Source organism: Marmota flaviventris, chromosome 4, assembly GCF_047511675.1.
Source record: "Marmota flaviventris isolate mMarFla1 chromosome 4, mMarFla1.hap1, whole genome shotgun sequence".
Lineage (NCBI taxonomy): Eukaryota > Metazoa > Chordata > Mammalia > Rodentia > Sciuridae > Marmota > Marmota flaviventris.
This window is the reverse complement of record NC_092501.1, coordinates 33371048-33384450: the sequence shown is the minus strand read 5'-3', so window position 1 is coordinate 33384450 and position 13403 is coordinate 33371048. Positions and strand designations below refer to the sequence as shown.

Sequence of the window (13403 nt, the reverse complement as noted above, 5' to 3'; positions counted from 1 at the left end):
GTTAGTTCTAAACAGTTTTTAGGATGTGACTTATACTTTACAAGAGGTATGAGCCACAAAGAAAAACAAGATCCAGTCCCACCCTAGAGGAGCTCATTCTAGCAAGAGAAATTAGACAAAACAAATATTTTCTCAACAAATGCCTTTGTCTCCAAGCTTTCTTCTTCTTATTATTATTATATTGTTCTTCAAGGTATATTTTCTTCCTTCCTTTCTTCCTTTTAAGGAGAGATGAGTAGGTAGCATTTGAATTCCAAATGTCCCTCTGCCTGCAAGTTCACTTTCCACTATTTAACTGCTTATAAATAAATCTGGCTTGAGCCTTTAACTTCCTTTTTAAGATTTTAGGCCTCAAAAATACACTTTTCTCTACTTTTGGCCAAGTCTTCCCCACTGAAAGGCAAATATTCAAACAGCAAGGATTTAACACCTTGCCCTCCGACCTGAACCTGCTGCAAAGAGTTTGCAAAGCTATTTCATATTCTTGAATTGTTGCAGTCTCCTGATGACCTAATGAGACAGTAACACTACCCTCCCCCAGTGAATGTGAACATGGGGGAATGTGTTCAGTTGAAGCTACTTCCCAGATAGGAGCACCAAAGCCAGAAATTTCCCAAGGTCTTCAGCAAGATATCTTGAGATATCTCTACCACTTCAGGTAGAGCAGTACCAGAAAGTTCTCATTGAACTCACTGGATCCTTCCATGGGGTATGATTTGAGGAATGAATATGACAGAAAAAAAATCAAACCTGAAGATAAGAGACCTGCCCTTGAGTTTTCTATAAAGTCCCTATAAAATGTATGAAATCCTAGGACCCTCTCTCAATTCCTTTATTGTGAATCACTGTCCTAATACCATGTTTGTGTATTAGTCAGTTTTTCATTACTATAGTGAATTACCTGAAGAAGGCTAACTTTGTAAGGAAAAGAGATTTGTTTAACTCAGTTTTGGAAGGTTCAACTGTGTGGTACTGGCATTGGCTTAGTTCTGGTGTTGGCCTTCTTGCTGGCAGAGTCCTGAGGTAGCACATGGCATCACATGGCAAGACACTGGGAGCATGCATGTCTGTGTCTGGTATCTGTCTCTCTTCCTATAAAGCCACCAGGAATCAATCATGGGGGCTTCACCCTAATGACCTCACCTAAAGGCCCTGTCTCCAAACACCATTGTCTGATTAAGTTTCCATCTTCTTAATACCAACAGTCTATGATTTTGAGAATTAAACTCCTTCATGAGTTCTGGGACAAACCATAGCAGCATATTTAATTTTAATGTTTTAATAGTTTAATGTTTGAATTAGTTTTTCTGATGACTATGTATTACATTTTTTTTATCAGGGAAAAAAATCAATAAAAACTAGTTTATGGCCAATGATGACAAAATCTCTAAACATTATTATTGATTTCCATTATACTTACCGAGCTTTTTCCCCTTGGGTACCACATAAGTGTCACTGTGACTAAGGCCCCGTGGAGCCAGGAGTGTTTGCATGAATGCATAATATTTGAGGGAAAATTGCCCTCAATCTTTCCATGTTGTGGGGTAGCAACTATTGCTCACCTCTGTGGTTGCAAAGACCATAGGTAACAGTCCCAAAACTCAGGAGGCCTGTGTATCCCCTGTTAGGTAGGCAGGATGTCTTCATTTTAGCTTTCACATTGACGTGCATGTATAAAGAGGTAGTGGCTGTCAGAGGATTCTCAGTCACCAGACTGCCTGGGTTCAAAGCCTAGGAGACCTTGCCCAGGTAATTTAGCCTTATTGTGCCTCAGATTGCTGATGTGTAAAAGGAAAGGTGATCATAATCTGTTAAAATGAAGGTGAGGGATAACAAGGTACACAGGAGCATCAGGCTCCTAGGGTTGTTTTGAGATTAAATGAGTTAATATCTACAAAATGCCTAGAGAAGAGCCTGGTGTGCAGTAAGCACCATTGTACAGGAAGAAACTCAAATTCACCATCTAACCTCTATTAGTCCTACATCAGGATTTCAAGTGCCGCAGTGTACTTATCCCCTTTAAACATTTCCTGTGAAGTTAAAATAACTGCACTTGAAGTGCTGCAGGTTCAGTGAGACACAAACCCAAGCTGAGAATCCGCATTGCAGGGGGGCTGGGAGCACCCCAGATGGCTGTGGGCGTTGCTTTCTTAGCAGCACAGCCCCATGGCACTGAAACAAACGTGCTGTCTGAGCCAGTGTGGTCTGCCTTGGAGAGAAGACTTTCCAGTAGGTTCCATAGTCATCATCAGAGGTTTTCTCAGGTAAACCAGCAAACACCAAAGTGGAATGGTGTTCTGCTTTGTCAGAACTGCTGGAAAGGAGTGGCTGGCTGGCTGTGTTGGAAAATGCTTGACTCCACTCCGGAGTTTCAAGGCAACTAGATATTCCATTGGGCGATACCCTGGGTGTGTAATTTAATTTTTACTTTTATTTATTTATTTTGGGTACTGGGGAGTGAATGCAGGGATACTGTAGCACTGATCTATATCCCCAGTCCTTTTTTATGTATTGATTTTTTTGAGACAGGGTCTCAGTAAGTAACTCAGGGTCTCGCAAAGTTGATGAGGCTGGCTTCAAACTTGTATCCTCCTGTCTCAGTCTTCCCAATTGCTGACACTACAGACATATGCCACCACACCCAGTTTTCCTGGGTGTTTAAAGGATATTTCAAGAGCCTCCATATGGCTGTGAATTATCACCACAGTGAGGCTGAGGAGAAGCAGGGCACTCTGTGAGAGCAGGTTCACATGATGAGGTGATCTGCCAGGTTGATTGACAGGGCTACGCACTTTCTCCCTAATGCGGTCTCTTGGCACAGGGGCCTGAGAGAAGCACCTGCTGCTCTTTAACGAGATTGGTGCCCTTCCTCTCATCCACTCCAGTCTGCCTTATTTTTTCATTCAGTTCAAAAGTATCTACTGAGGGCCTACTTTGTGCCAGGCACTGTGCTAGGCACTGGGGATATAGTGGAAAGAAAAAGCATTCTTCCAGTACTGTGGCAGAATCCTCCTAGAAGGAATTCACAGTAATAAAACATTTCCTCAAACCTCTTTCTGCCCTTGCCTTCAATCAGCTCTACCCTGTCCCTGTTGGATATTCCAGTGCGCTCTTTACTCCCAGAGAAACCCGTCATCAACTGTATTGGCTCCTAAAGGATTTCCTGGTGTCATATGATTACTAAACATGAAGCCATAGCCTCTCACAGTGAAAGTTATAAAGGCATGATTTAAGGACAAGAATAGAACATAGAGATCATTCTGACCAAGTGATCATTCGCTTTATGGAAAAGGAAACACCCAAAAGCTCAAACCCAGATCTCCCCTTCCTGACCCACGCCATTCCCATGTTTCCTATGGCTGATTCAGGGAGCCCTAGGGCAAGTCTGATACATGAGGGGTTGTCTTGGGCCCAGCAGCAGCCTGGCTTTCCTTCAGCCATACCATGACCTCTCAGACACCTTGACCTTTCCTCCTTCATCCTTCTCATTTCTCTTCTCTTACTCCTAACAATGAGGAATTCTTATATTTACACCTCCCTCATGGGTACCACATCTTTTTCTCCTTCTTCTTCTTCTTCTTCTTCTTCTTCTTCTTCTTCTTCTTCTTCTTCTTCTTCTTCTTCCTTCTTCTTCCTTCTTCTTCCTTCTTCTTCCTTCTTCTTCCTTCTTCTTCCTTCTTCTTTCTTCTTTCTTCTTTTTTTAGAAGGGGAGTACCAGAGATTGAACTCAGGGGCACTCAACCACTGAGCCACTTCCCTAGCCCTATTTTGTATTTTTTTTTAAAAGACAGGGTCTCACTGATTGCTTAGCATCTCACCATTTCTGAGGCTGGCTTTGAACTTGTGATCCTCTTACCTCAGCCTCCTGAGCTGCTAGAATTACAGGCATGGGCCCCCACACCCAGCTGTGCCATCACATCTTGAGAAGAGAGAAGGATGAGAGACCTGGGGACCAGGAACAGTGACATGGCTCTCCAAAACCACTTTCTCTTGATTGGCTCTGTATTAATGACTGGAAGAAGATGTGACCAAATCTTAATAGTGGTGACTTCTACCAGGATGATTGTCATTTTTTCCTTTAAAAAAGAAAAATAATTTTTGTATTTTCAAATTTTCTTTTTTTTAACTTTTTTTTTGAGAGAGAGAGAGAGAATTTTTAATATTTATTTTTTAGTTTTTCGGTGGACACAACATCTTTATTTTATTTTTATGTGATGCCGAGGATCGAACCCAGCGCTCCGCACCTGCCAGGCAAGCATGCTACCGCTTGAGCCACATCCCCAGCCCCTTCAGATTTTCTTGAAGTAGAGAAATAATAATTATGATTATGTGTGTGCACATGTAGTAGTAGATATATGTGTATATGTGGCACATGCATGTGCTAGTAAAAGAGAGGACGGACCAAGGCACAGACTTCTCTCTACTAAATTAAGTGGGTTAAGTGCACACGACCCCAGAGCAATGAAGTTCAAGTTGCATCCCTGACAAAGCTGGCAGCTTCACTGCACTTCACCACACGAAGTGATGGAGAAGAGAACAACCACAAGCAGTTTACCAAAGATAGAGCACGGACTTCACACAGAGCTTCTATTGAGGAAAGGGAATAATAATATTGTTTTGCTCTGTGAGGCTGGAAGTAGAGGAGTAGGAGGAGGAAACTAAGAAAATTCATTCCAGATATTTTGCTTTATGGTGGCAAAACTCAAGGCAGAGTTGGAATTTGAAGAATCGAATCATCCAAATACCAAAACTAAAGTAATCCTAATCTTAACCTCAAAGTGCTGTGTCACTATCTCTAGCCATTGGAGCAACTAGCAGGCTCCAGGTCTCCTTCTTATCACCCTTTTGGTAACGCTGAGCAGCCTTCCTGAAGCCTTTTGCTTCCTGGTAACTCTGGCCCTTAGCATCTCTTCCTGTGGAGAATCTTCCCAAAGCCCTCCATGCTCATGATGGATTTGGGAGGCTCCTGGCCTCCCAGACTGCTGGTTTGACCCAGTGCAGGGAATTCATAACAGTGACTGTGAGCCTGAGTTGACAGTAGTCCCAAACCTCCCCAGAGACAGAGAGGGCCTGAAATGTGTGGGAATTTTGGAAGAAACAAGCCAGTTTCATCCTGCAGGAGGTCTCGTGAAAAACATTTGCATGATCTGACCACTCAGGCCCCCAATGCTGACCATCACGGTTATTCCCAGGATAGCTGCAAAGTTTTGGAACCTGATGAATGCAGCTGAATGATTGATTTAGAAGGACTGAATCCTCACTGGACAGAACACACACACACAGAGCAATAGGGTCTTTCTAAAAAGTCAACCTCATTCTTTATTTCTTTTGATGATAAAATAATAATACGTGCTTTCTAGTAAAACTTCTCACAGCCCAGATAGTTACCATAGCAAAGTGAATGATTCCAGTAAACCCACTTTGTTGTGCGACCTCATTTAACAGTTTTTTATATATAAAGATGCAGAGCTTCATGTATCTACAGATGTGTATCTTCTCTCCTCCAGGGGATTGCACTCTACATAATCTTCTCCCTATCTCTTTTTACCTAGGCACCACTTCATGTTAAATCATAGAGTTCTACCTCATTTTTTAAAAAAGTCTACAAAATATTCCACATTAAGTATGAACCATTATTTATTACACAATCTCTCATTAGTGGACACCTAAGTTATTTCCAATTCTTTGCTGCTATAGACAATACTAGAACAAATCACTTTTCCCACGTAGGCACTGGGTGGATAATATTTCCAATTTCTCCTCGCTCAGGAACTGTAAGCACTCTGAACTGACTATAGCTAAGATAGAGTTCCTTCTCTCTAGGGCCATTTTGTATTTCTCATCTTACCTTTGCAGATTCTGCTGATCCCCTTCCATATGTTGGAGGCATCCTTCAACCCCCCCAGTCAGCTTGCACTAGAAGGTTGCTTTATTTCAGGGCCCTGGTAATTAGTTTTTTTTTTTTTTTTGCAGAATAATTCCAACACTTGGTATTGCTTCCCTAAGTCATTCTCTACCCAAGTCCCTCTGCCTGCTTTCCATCTATCCAAATGTGACCTGATGTCACTGGGGCCTCCCTGAGAGTTCCATAAGCCAGCTGACTTCAATTCCCAGGCCTTAGGCACTGGGGAAACCTCCTTTTCATTCCTGGGTCTTTAATTCCTCTTATTTCTGTTTCTTTATTGATATCCTTCTCAGGCCAGCCATTCATCAAATCTAGACATGAAGGTGCATCCTATCTCCTTTTTTTTAAACACACGTTCTACTTTTTAAAATAATTTTATTTTATTTATTTATTCATTTTTATGTGGTGCTGAGAGCCTTGCACCTGCGAGGCAAGCGCTCTACCGCTGAGCCATAACCCCAGCCGGCGCATCCTATCTCCTTTTTTTTTAAAAAAAAAATTTCATTTGTTCTAATTAGTTATACATGATAGCAGAATGCATTTCGATTTATTGTACACAAATGAAGCACAACTTTTCATTTTTCTGGTTGTACACGATGTAGAGTTACACACGTGCACTCATATGGGTACCTAGGGTAACGATGTCCATCTCATTCCAACACCTTTCTTACCCCCATGATCCCTCCCCTTCCCTCCTTTAAAAGCAGCTAGATGTGTCAGTTTTTCATTAAAGTAAGTGTTTTTAAAAGAAAGTTGAGAGTTTTGTCAAGGGCTTTGGAGACCAACAGCACAGACTCTTTTATTTTGCTTGTGAGGGGAAAAATAGAAAAAAATATAACATGTCCTGACTAAAAATGCAAAATTCCAGTACCTGGTGCCCTTTGATGATCATACAACAGCAGCACTTTATTATGTCTGCATTTTGGGAATATGTACACATTTCTCTCTCTTTGATACTATTGGGACTCCTACCTCTTCATTAACCTTGATTAGAATCATTGTAGTGATCCAGGGAAGAATAACGAGAAAGGGAAAACAATTCCCATGATAGGGCAAGCACCCACCAAAATAATTAAAGAAGATGGTTGGATGGGTATTTGTGAGAAAAAAAAAATTTTTTTTCTGAGATAGAATGTATGAGACTAAAAGGTTTTTTTTAAAACACAGAAAAAGAAGACATACTCTAGAGAAAAGAAAGGATGTACTGGCCAAGAGACAGAGTTGTTGGTACTGTTGATTGGAGGCTCTGCTGAGCTGTGGAGCAAGTCATGAGGAGGAGAAAAGAAGAAAAAGCCTGAGCGAGAGGAGAGAGGGCATTGGAGATGGTCACCATCGCCAGTTTAGGGAACCATCAGTTGAGATATATCTCCTAGACCAAGCATCTGAGGGTGTGAATCTCCTGCTCTGCTCTGGATGCAATGAGTGGTGCCCTGTTGTTAATTCCTTGTTGTTGTTGCCTTGAAGCAACACAAAATGTTACCTAAATACTGAGTGGGTGGTCAGCAATTGAAAATACAACAGCAGGGATCTGAGGGATGCCCTAGAAGGAAAAAGAAAAAAAAAAGTACTGAAGTAATTTAGTGGTAGACATGATTTATAACCAAGCTGTATCATTAAATGCATTTATGTATCACTACAGTTTATATCACTCTTTTTTTTTTTTCCAGGAGCCTTGCAAACAACAATCTTCAGACACTCCCAAAAGATATTTTCAAAGGCCTGGATTCTTTAACAAATGTGTAAGAGGACCTAAGAAGTCAATGATTAATCAATTCATTTGGAGTAATTAAAAGGAAACCAGATATTGGTTACTAAAATTTTTAACTGGCTTTGAAATTAAATGAAAATTATAAGATTTTAATTTTAAACTTATATAGACTAGCAAATGAATCTTCTAAGGTATTTACTATTGGCAATTCTGAATCCACAGTACCCAGGCATTACTTTGACAGCATGTGTCTTTCTAAGAAGAGTACTGATAAATGTCTTCGAGTGGGTGGGAAGAAGAGACCCAGATAGAAATTTCAAGATCCCTTTTGTTTTTTTCTTATGAGATCCAGGAAATGCAGCTGCAAAGAAAAAACATAAAGGAGTCTGGGAAACTGACAGAGTAAGATGAAAGGTTACACCCATGGGTTGGTCAGTCAACAGAGAAATGGAGCAGGAAATGGGGGAAGGGAGGAACATTTGCCTTTTCTCTCATTAGACAGAACAACAACTCTAGGCTTAATCCCCAGGAATTTGGCTTAAGCCCCAGGAAGGGAATGAACTTAATTATTTTTGACCCCTTTTCAAACAAAAGAGCTTTCAAACTTTGACTTTTAAGCCTCAGAGTGAAAGATCTTTGCAAGGAATTTGTATATTTTGCTGTAAGCAAAGCGAGTACTATATGCCTAACCCTCTCAAAAGCAATTTAGTTTCATTAAGTGCCTTCCATAACATTAGCAGGGTATTTAAATGTCATAAGATAAAAATATAGGGACAAATGAAAGGATATGTGAAAATAAACGATTTTTTACTGTTCAGGTACTTTGCCATAGAATATATATTCAAAACAACTTTTCTTCAATAACAAAAAAAATCTGAGTGAAATATTTTCTTCTAAGCCCAGTATTTAACTTCAGGTCAGGAAGCTCATGAAAAACTTTCTTTGTTCCTTGCAGTAGGCCCCAGCCCCTCCTCCACACCATTACCCTAATTCCTGAATGATGGTTTATTTCCAAGAGAGGGACAGAATCAAGTCACTTCCAAGAACGTGCTGGACAGATCAGTTATCTGCTCTGGTTTACAATAGGTCAGAAGGGTTGACACTCATTATTCTGGGTCAAAATGCTCTTGAAGATATGAGGTCGGTTCTGGGAAGGTCTTGAAAGTTGGATGATGCTCCCTGGCAGAATTGAGATGTAGCTCATGTTTGGGGGGCGGGGTCCTCTGTACCATCCTTGTGTTACTCTAACACTTGAAATTGTCTTAGTCTCTCTAGGGAATTCCATAATGTGTTTGGTCTTTTGGACCTAGTCTGATACGTCCAAATCAAGAATTATCTTAGAAATCCAAGGATCCATGCCAACCTACCTTTTAGTGAATTTCTTGGTTTCTTGAATGTATCCCCTAAAAAGCATTTTTAAAATGCTTGGCATGAAGCCTTTATTTATTTATGTTGCATGAAGAGTAGACAGCACCTATCTTGAAATTCTATGTGATCAAAAAAGGAAATGGAATTCCTGAACAGAAGCAGTACAAATAAACAAAGACCTTGGTTAATTAGGGTCACATGTGGAAATTTAAGTGATTACAGGCATGAGCTATTGTATGTCTGCATTAACTCAGCTGTGGCACAGTCATTTCCTATTAAAACTGAATTTATAGACTATGGAATAGGATCAGGATTAATTATGTCTATGAGAAAGAAGAAAAGCAGACAGCTTACTCAATTTAATTCTGTCCTACGTTTTATCCTCTAGACCTGTGCTGTCCAATATGGTGTCTGCTAGACACTTGTGTTACTGAGCACTTAAAATGTGCTGCTAGAGTAATTGAAGAACTGAATTTAAAAATTTTACTTCTTTTTTTTTTTTTTGGTGTGGAGATTAAAGCCAGGGCTTTGAATATGCTAAGTAATTCCTCTACCACTGAGGTACTCCACTCCAAGTCCCTTAATTTTTTCAAGTTTAAATTTAAAGACTGTTGGCCAGGGACATAGCTCAGTGGTGTAGTGCTTACTCAGCACAAAATTCTGGGTTTGATTCCCAAAACTGGGGGAAAAAAAAGTGTAAAAACTATTTCTCAGTTCCAGTATTAGGAAGACTTTTAAGTACATTTGGAACACTTGAGTATGTGAAACTATTTTTTCAACTGCAAATTTTATAAAATCTAAATACAGATCACACGTTTCTAATGAGAATTTAGCATCTGAATTGAGATATACTATAAGCATAAAATACACAGTGGCCTTCCAAAGATTTAGTATAAACAAGACTGCAGGATATCTCAATAATATTTATATTGACTGCATGCCTGAATGATAATATTTTTCAATGTATTGGATTAAATAAAACATACTATTAAAATTGATTATACCTGTTTCTTTTTACTTTTTTAAGTGCGGCTCTTAAAAAATTAAGCTACGTGTGTGGTTCATATACTATTTCTATTGACAGCACTGCTGTAGTCTAAGCTACCTTTAAATCCAAAAGAGAGCAAGTGATGAGGTTCCATTGACTGGGGTGGCCTTTAAGGCTGCTCTGTGGTCATTCTCTGAGCCCAAATTGAATGGTCAGGCAAGTTCAAGGCAGATCATGGGGCATATGTCATGCCAAGTAGGGCCTTTGTACTGCAAAAGTAGCAGAGGTTTGTCTTTCAGGGACCTGAGAGGGAATTCATTTAACTGTGACTGTAAACTGAAGTGGCTGGTGGAATGGCTCGGCCACACCAATGCAACTGTGGAAGACATCTACTGCGAAGGCCCCCCAGAATACAAGAAACGCAAAATCAATAGCCTCTCCTCCAAAGATTTTGATTGCATCATTACAGGTAATATATGCAAAATTATTTTGCATCATAAAATTAAAATAAGCGCTGTGGTTTTTTAATGTACAAGAACTCATATTTTTACATCTTAAAAAAACCACTTGAGCAATTTAAACTATGAGCCATTAAAACTTCATGTGCTTAAAAGCAAAGTAAAATTGTCATTTTGCTGTTTTTCTAAAATAACAGTATTTCTTATGGATATTTGAGATTTAGCCAAGGAAAGAAGTATTACTATTAAGTTACCGTTACTCATCATCATTTCCTATTTTTGCAGAATTTGCAAAGTCTCAAGACCTGCCTTATCAATCACTGTCCATAGATACTTTTTCTTATATGAATGATGAATATGTGGTGATTGCTCAGCCTTTTACTGGAAAATGCATTTTCCTTGAATGGGACCATGTAGAAAAGACCTTCCGGAATTATGACAATATTACAGGTATGAAAACCCTAATAAAAATTTGAACGGGAAGTTAAACTGCTTTAGCCAAGGGTAACAGGAGAAGATGAGAGGTATGAGGGCAGGCTCTGAGCAGGGCCAGAGTCATTCAAATCTCAACGCTACCTTTTATTAGATAACTAAGAATTATCCTCCAAGACTTAATTCCTTCACTTGTAAACTGAGAATAGTACCTAACATACAGGGTTGTTAATAAGATATGTCTCCTTACCTTTCCCAAAATAACTTTCAGGAGCCTCACTAGAGATGGTATCCCTCTTTCACTTTCTCAAGGATTCTTCCTTTTCTCTCCTGCAACCAGTGACCTAAAGCTCCAAAAAAGTTACGATTATCATCTCCCTCCTTCCTTGGGGGATTCTAGAGCATGAAGCAGTTTTTCTAGAGCAGGGAGCAGTTCACATTTAAAGCAAACCAATTACAGGTAGAGCTGGGGTTTGACCAAACCATTGCTCTAGGCTTTGTAGAGTAGTTCTGGAACCTTGAGGAATCCTAGCCCAAGTTATAAGTCCTGAAACAGCTAACCTGGCTTCAAATTGGGTTAGGCAGTCACAGTTGGCATAGCCTATAATCCCATTGACTTGGAAGGCTGAGTCAGGAGAATTGCAAGTTCAAGGCCAGCCTCAGCAACTTAGTGAGACCTTGTGTCAAAATAAAATAAAAAGGCTGGGGGTGTAGTTCAGTAGTAGAGTACCCAGGGTTCAATCCCCAATGCTCTCTCCCCCCAAAAAAGTATTTGGGAAATAAACCCTCATTCAGGAGTTGAGGTAATAGGTGTCGGGGAGGGACTGGGAATCTACTGGTGGGACTTGGTTTGAATTCCAATTCTCCCTTGTGGTAGTAGGACTTAGCTACTCTAAGCTTCAGTTTTCTCATCTGGAAAAGGAAGATGAAATTTTTCTCTTAAGGTTGTTAGGAAAATGTAATGATATGATTTGATAAAGCACAGTTAAACTCTCAATAAATGGCGGTTTTTAATTAGAATTACTCTGCTTAACTTCTGACATGTCCAGGAAAACAATAGTTCTGTTCTGTAAGAGGTAAGAGGAAAAAACTCAGACTATACCTGTGTGTCCTGAACATCTAGAGCAGGCTAGATGTGACATGACAGTTTTGCTGCTGGGAACACAGCCCTGTGAGGTGAAAAGGTACAGAATTCCAGAACACTGGGGACATTGGCCTTGGAGACTGGTCTTGCTTAATCAGCCAAGGAAATCTCTTGTTTTAGGCTGATTTTGTTGTATGGCCCCAGCCTGCAGGAGAATTGAAAGTTCAAGGCCAGCCTCAGCAACACGTTCCAAAGAGGATGGCCACACAACTAATCTCTTGCTTATCTTTTCCCAGGCACGTCCACTGTAGTGTGCAAGCCTATAGTCATTGAAACTCAGCTCTATGTTATTGTGGCCCAGCTGTTTGGTGGCTCTCATATCTATAAGCGAGATGGTTTTGCAAACAAATTCATAAAAATCCAGGATATTGAAATTCTCAAAATTCGAAAACCCAATGACATTGAAACATTCAAGATCGAAAACAACTGGTACTTTGTCGTTGCTGACAGCTCAAAAGCTGGTTTTACTACCATTTATAAATGGAATGGAAATGGATTCTACTCCCATCAATCCTTACATGCGTGGTACAGGGACACCGATGTGGAATACCTAGAAATTGCCAGAACACCTCTGACCCTCAGAACGCCTCATCTAATCCTGTCCAGTAGTTCCCAGCGTCCTGTAATTTATCAGTGGAACAAAGCAACACAACTATTCACTAACCAGACTGACATCCCTAACATGGAGGATGTATATGCTGTCAAGCACTTCTCAGTGAAAGGTGACGTGTACATCTGCTTGACAAGGTTCATTGGTGACTCCAAAGTCATGAAATGGGGAGGCTCCTCCTTCCAGGATATTCAGAGAATGCCGTCTCGAGGATCCATGGTGTTCCAGCCTCTTCAGATAAATAATTACCAATATGCCATTCTTGGAAGTGATTACTCCTTTACTCAAGTGTATAACTGGGATGCAGAGAAAGCCAAATTTGTGAAATTTCAGGAATTAAACGTTCAGGCACCAAGATCATTCACACACGTGTCCATTAATAAGCGTAATTTTCTTTTTGCTTCCAGTTTTAAGGGAAATACGCAGATTTACAAACATGTCATAGTTGACTTAAGCGCATGAGACACCAAATCCTGTGGCTGCCATCAGAAACTTTCTACAGTACATGATCTGGATGAACGCAATGCATGATGACTCTTATCACTCTCGCAAATGAATGCCTTTCAAACATTGAGACTGCTAGAACCAAGCACTATCAGTATCTCCATCCTTAACTGTCCAGTCCAGTGGTGTGGGAAGTTACCTTTTATAAGACAAAACTTAAATTGTGTAACTGTTCTTTGCAGTGAAGATGTGTAAATAAGCATTTAATGGTATCTGTTACTCCAAAAAGAAATATTAATATGTACTTTTCCATTTATTTATTCATGTGTTCAGAAACAACTGCCAA

At 40.1% G+C, this 13403-nt stretch overlaps 1 protein-coding gene across 4 annotated transcripts in view; it reads left to right on the top strand.

Annotated features, from left to right (window-relative positions):
- The window catches only part of Lgi1 (leucine rich glioma inactivated 1), a 32862-nt gene extending 19787 nt beyond the window's left edge, over positions 1-13075 (top strand). For 3 of the 4 annotated variants that reach the window (XM_027939974.2, XM_027939975.2, XM_027939973.2), the window contains 4 exons: positions 7573-7644; positions 10269-10438; positions 10713-10877; positions 12240-13075. In XM_027939974.2, coding sequence (XP_027795775.1) covers positions 7573-7644; positions 10269-10438; positions 10713-10877; positions 12240-13075 — 1243 coding nt within the window. The remainder of the gene's footprint in view (positions 1-7572; positions 7645-10268; positions 10439-10712; positions 10878-12239) is intronic. The other variant, XM_027939976.2, reaches the window with a different exon arrangement.
- Positions 13076-13403: the final 328 nt, after the last annotated feature.